Here is a 4,814-nt window from a genome sequence, read left to right on the forward strand (position 1 = left end):
AATGTGACAGTTCCAAATGGTTTATGATTACACTTTATCTAAGAGTCTTCTGTTCCCGTAATCACATGTAGCGCGTGCTTGACTGTGGAGATTATTAATCAACGGGTCAAGAACGAAAATTTTGTGCAGAAAATATTTTTCATTTTGTTCAGCAACTAATCTTATCCTTGAACTATTTCATCCAAACTCAACTGGATACTACCTTACTCCACGTCTGTGATGTAGAACTAAAGACATTTTGCCGAAATCATTTTCATCATTCAGTATCAGTGATTTTAATCTTGGTCACTTTGATCCTAAAATCAATAGGCTTCTTCTTTACCCCAAGCGTAAGCCATTCTTTCAGTTTGGTCAAAGTCTCTGACGCATAACTAACGGTTAGCCATAGCAGATTATGCTGGTAGACCGCAAGGCTAGTAATACAAACCCAGGTCAACCTGGGCCGCTTGCTTCAGTGCATCCTTTGGAAATGTTCTTAGGTCCCATTTCATTGCCGTGATATAATCTATACTGTGTTAAAACTACCACTAAACCAAGCAACTATCCATATTGAGCCACAAAAATTTTCTTGCATGAGAGTGACCTTCATCTTTGACCTTTAGGCTCCACATTAATGGACTTCTTCGTTATCCCAAATGCAAATCATTCGCAAGTTTAATCCAGATCTGTTATGTATAATTAATGTTCTTGTGTCGAAACCATTTTTCTTAATCAAATGATCTTTACCAATCGTCTTTTGACTCCACAGTTAATGGGATCCATCCTTTCCCCAAATGCAGTCTACTTACAAAGTGTTGTAAAAGTAAGTGGCAGAGAACTTAATTTATTTTGCACAAAAGAAATAGGGAACAAATAGACAGACTTTAAAATTATTCAATTCATTTTAACACAAATATGACTGCATTTGAAGGACTTTTTCTCGTTAGTTCCATTTTCAGCCCTTAAATGTTGATGACTGCCTATTATAAATTGTGTCCACTAGAACGCTAAAGAAACTAGAACGTTAACACAGGTTGTTATAAGTATATCACTTGACTCCAGGAGAAAGTGTACTTTTAATGGAAAAGGAAGTCCTGCATCCGATATATATTTACCTAATATGTTTTCGTTGATAGCTCATTACACTATCTAAGGGGGGGAGGTCTAATGCGCTCAACGTTACGGATCACTGCCATCTCACCTCTGTCTGCGTGGGTTCGAGTCTCGGATTCGGCCAATGTGGGTATGTGAGAAAGCTTTCTAGTAGCTTCTCGTTGGTCGGTGGTTCTTTCCGGGGTTTTCCTGGGTTCTTCCTCCACCATTCATACTGGCCGCCATATTTAGCTTATATTGTGCTGAGAAATGGCGTTAAACCCTACAACAACAAGAGCAACAACAACACTATCTGGGTTTACCCTTCCAAAATTATAATTGATACCTCTTTCAGAATTATCTTGAGAACTTTATAGCACTGAAGAAAAGTTACAGAAATGTTCAAGAAGAACCCGGATATTTATATCCTGTCCTTCTTCTACAAGTATATAAATATGATAACACTATATGTCACTAAAAATAATATGAAATGCATTATAATTCCTTTTAAATGGGTTAAATGAAAACAGAAAAACTCGTAAAAGCTGACAATATATTCAAGACAAAAGATATTATATTTTTTAATCATATAGGTTTGTTAAGCATGTCTAAATGGTAAGCGGTTATAAATATACATAACTACAACACACACATTGTTCAATGGAAACATTGTATGCGGTCTTCGACCAAAATGAACGTTTTGAGTGTGCACTTATTTCAACAAGAAAAGATAAATCAAAACAACAGCTATCTACTGTCCACCAGGAACCCAGAAAAACATGAATGGATTGTATGGCCAATTGAACACGGATTTGCACGGCACTTGATCCAGACGTTTTCTCCAGCATCCAGATGGGCCAGCACAGAGACAGTCCTCTCCTGCCAACTCTCCCAGTTATCGCTTTGGTATACATAGCCTAGAACTTTGTTGCCATCACCTGCTACAATAAACGCATTGTAGAGAGTTCCTCCTACGTTATTATTTGCTAAGGTCAGGGCAAAGTGATACGTTCCGGACTTGGGTGCTTGGAAAATACCAGTACTTGAATTGTAATGGTAGCCAACATTGAGGCGTACGTCTGTGAATACTATATTCTGACCCATTGGGAAAACCACATTCGTGTCTGACATAAAGGTCATAAATGCGGGTGTTGCTCTCGTGCATCGTTGTAAATCTGCAATGAATATTTTAAACATATATTGAGTAAGAGAACATTCACGCATACATGGATGCATAGGGTCTTCAGTATCAATTAAAGCAAGAAGTGTTTAATTTTTAAGTCTAAATGAAACTTTAAAATTTTTCATGCGTCCAAATGTTCATTTTGTGATACAAACTTCTAAGGTCTTGTGATAAGACATTTCTCTACTGAACTTAATGTTAAATTCACAGTGAATTTCTACCCCTATTTTATGTGCGCGTTATACCCGGGCAGTTAGCATCTAAAGTTATAATCAGCTGATGCTAAGTATCAGTTAGTCTTAATCTGATGGTAAATATAGAATGTTAAAACCTATAATATATGTATTCGTTTCTTTTCTGTGAGCCTGGTTTGCGCGTATTTTTGTTTAAACAAAATTTTCTTTATGTATTTTATTTTATTATTTTGAAATGGTTATTATTTCAAGCAAAGTATGTTTTATTCAATACGTACGATGGAAATGAGAAATGTTTAAGTATTTGAAGCCAACATTAGTAACAGTTCCTTGTGTCCAGTGATTATAAAAATATATACAGTTAATCACAATCTTTGAAATTTGATATTACCATGCTATCCAATCAAACAAAGATATAGGTTTCCTATCAAATTCATATATACTATCTCGTTTTATTAGCCCTTGTATAAACGTCTTTAAGCCATTCTTTTAATTTCGATTCTGTGAATCCAAATCACGAACAAAATAGCATCATATTCGGACATGGAGTGCCCTCATATAGAATAAATACAAGTTCTAATGATAATATGTGTGATTAGGACTTTTAACGTAGCTTAATAACAATTTGTCAATCATATCGCTACAATGTCTGCAGTGCGGCAGTTTATTACGATGTCTATCATTGTGGTAACATGCCGCAGACATGAAGCATGATGTCCCACCCAGTCACATTATCCTGACACCAGGCCGACCAGTCGTAATAGTAACCTCTTAATGCTGAGCGCCAAGCTAGGTAGCTGTTAGTACCATTTGTGAAAGTCTTTGGTATGACTCCCCCGGGATTCGAAGCCACAACATCCCGCATCCAAAGCGGACGCTCTAATGAGATAAATATATTAAATTTTATAAATAAATAAATAACGATATCAAATAATTTTATGAAGAAATATTTAAATTTTCAATACGTCAAAGGTGACTGACAGGTAGTAATAAATATATAATTTAGTATGTTGGACTTTCTTCACGACAGATTAGTAAATTCTCAGATATATATTTATCCTCCTTTTATCTTCATTATAAGAGAAGCATGTTCATACCTGCGTGATGACTTGTGTATTTATGCGGTTTCAGAAAAAATGGTTCCGAGTATAGGTCAGAGTTCGAGTTCATTATTTGTTAGTTTCTTCCAATATTCTTATATGTTCTTACATATTCGCATTGAAGTGTGCAGAGAAGAGCCAGCAACAAACAAATGGCACACAATATTTAAATCAATAAAATGACAACAATTGCAAAGAATTCAGCACAAACGGATTCCCACGCAGTTTGCTGTTTCTTAAGTTCGGCTCTTATTGAATCTTTCTCAATGGTAGTACACAATAGGGACAAGCAAAACAAACAATATGTACAAAGAACGCATTGAATTTACAAAATTTGCATGATTATCAAACTGAAAAATTCAACATTTTACTTTCTAATAGAGAGTTAAAATGATAGTAATGGCATGAAATATTTACAGCAATTAGCATCATGTGAAGAATTATTAACTGGATATTGTTTTATTTTTTAAAACATAAATGCAGTCTCAATATTCTAATGAATAAATCAGAAAGAAAGGGCACAACTGACCGTTCTTGAGGTTTCGGATCTCCACTGCCTGCTTATTCAGTGTTGTTGCCTGTTCACCCAGCGTTGCTTTCATATTTCCAACTTCACGGGCTAACTCTAAGACCCAAGACAAATTCTCAGGCGGACTATCTTCACCGACACTAAAGATGACCGGCAGGAGGACAAAGATAAGTGGGAAGTTCATCGTTGCTAATTAGATCAATATGTTGCAATAATCGAGGAGAGAAATGATATCGCAATCGACGGGTTTCTCTTTTTCTTGTTTATTCCTCCAATCACATCAATCCGTTAACACCGCCTTTTATCGAATTAGAACACGTTAAGTTAATTTCCTATGTGGATGCTCATCTAAGTGTTATTGATAGCGACTGAAGTAAAAGATAAAAATAATACAGCCTGACCTTGAATTCAGAATATAATAGTCGAGATTAGATATATGATAACAACATGCAATTGGAAATTACTGGGGTCTTTCTAGAGAAATTGTATGGTGAGGTTTGGGTTGTGTTTTGATGTCAAACTTAATCAGAAGACATCTTTAGAGATTTTTATCGGTTTACTGGAATAATGTATGCCTCACACAATATACATTTATAGAATTAGATGCCTGAAAATAGTTTTAATTGATCCTGAAAGAAAATGGGGGGGGGGATGGGGAGTCTATGGTGAGTGTTTGTCCTTTAGCTGTTATACAATATCAGCATCCTGAGCGTGTTTTAAATTGATTTATGGTGAAG

General features: G+C 35.6%; 1 protein-coding gene across 1 annotated transcript; it reads right to left on the reverse strand.

Annotated features, from left to right (window-relative positions):
- Window positions 1–1,610: 1,610 nt before the first annotated feature.
- LOC149808574 (complement C1q-like protein 4) lies at window positions 1,611–4,396 on the reverse strand. Its single transcript, XM_089979370.1, has 2 exons — window positions 4,078–4,396; window positions 1,611–2,246 (listed from the first exon to the last, which is right to left on the reverse strand). Exons 1-2 carry the CDS (start codon window positions 4,259–4,261, stop codon window positions 1,819–1,821), a joined length of 612 nt encoding a protein of 203 aa, XP_089835496.1. The 5' UTR covers window positions 4,262–4,396; the 3' UTR covers window positions 1,611–1,818.
- Window positions 4,397–4,814: the final 418 nt, after the last annotated feature.

The sequence above is a fragment of the Sinohyriopsis cumingii genome, chromosome 1 (genome assembly GCF_028554795.1).
Source record: "Sinohyriopsis cumingii isolate HCF-2022 chromosome 1, ASM2855479v2, whole genome shotgun sequence".
In the NCBI taxonomy this organism is placed as follows: domain Eukaryota; kingdom Metazoa; phylum Mollusca; class Bivalvia; order Unionida; family Unionidae; genus Sinohyriopsis; species Sinohyriopsis cumingii.

Coding starts and splice junctions, on each gene's coding strand:
- LOC149808574 (XM_089979370.1), bottom strand. CDS start 4,261: ATGAACTTCCCACTTATCTTTGTCCTCCTGCCGGTCATCTTTAGTGTC. Junction 2,247..4,077: donor GATCCGAAACCTCAAGAACG/GTCAGTTGTGCC, acceptor TATTCATTGCAG/ATTTACAACGATGCACGAGA.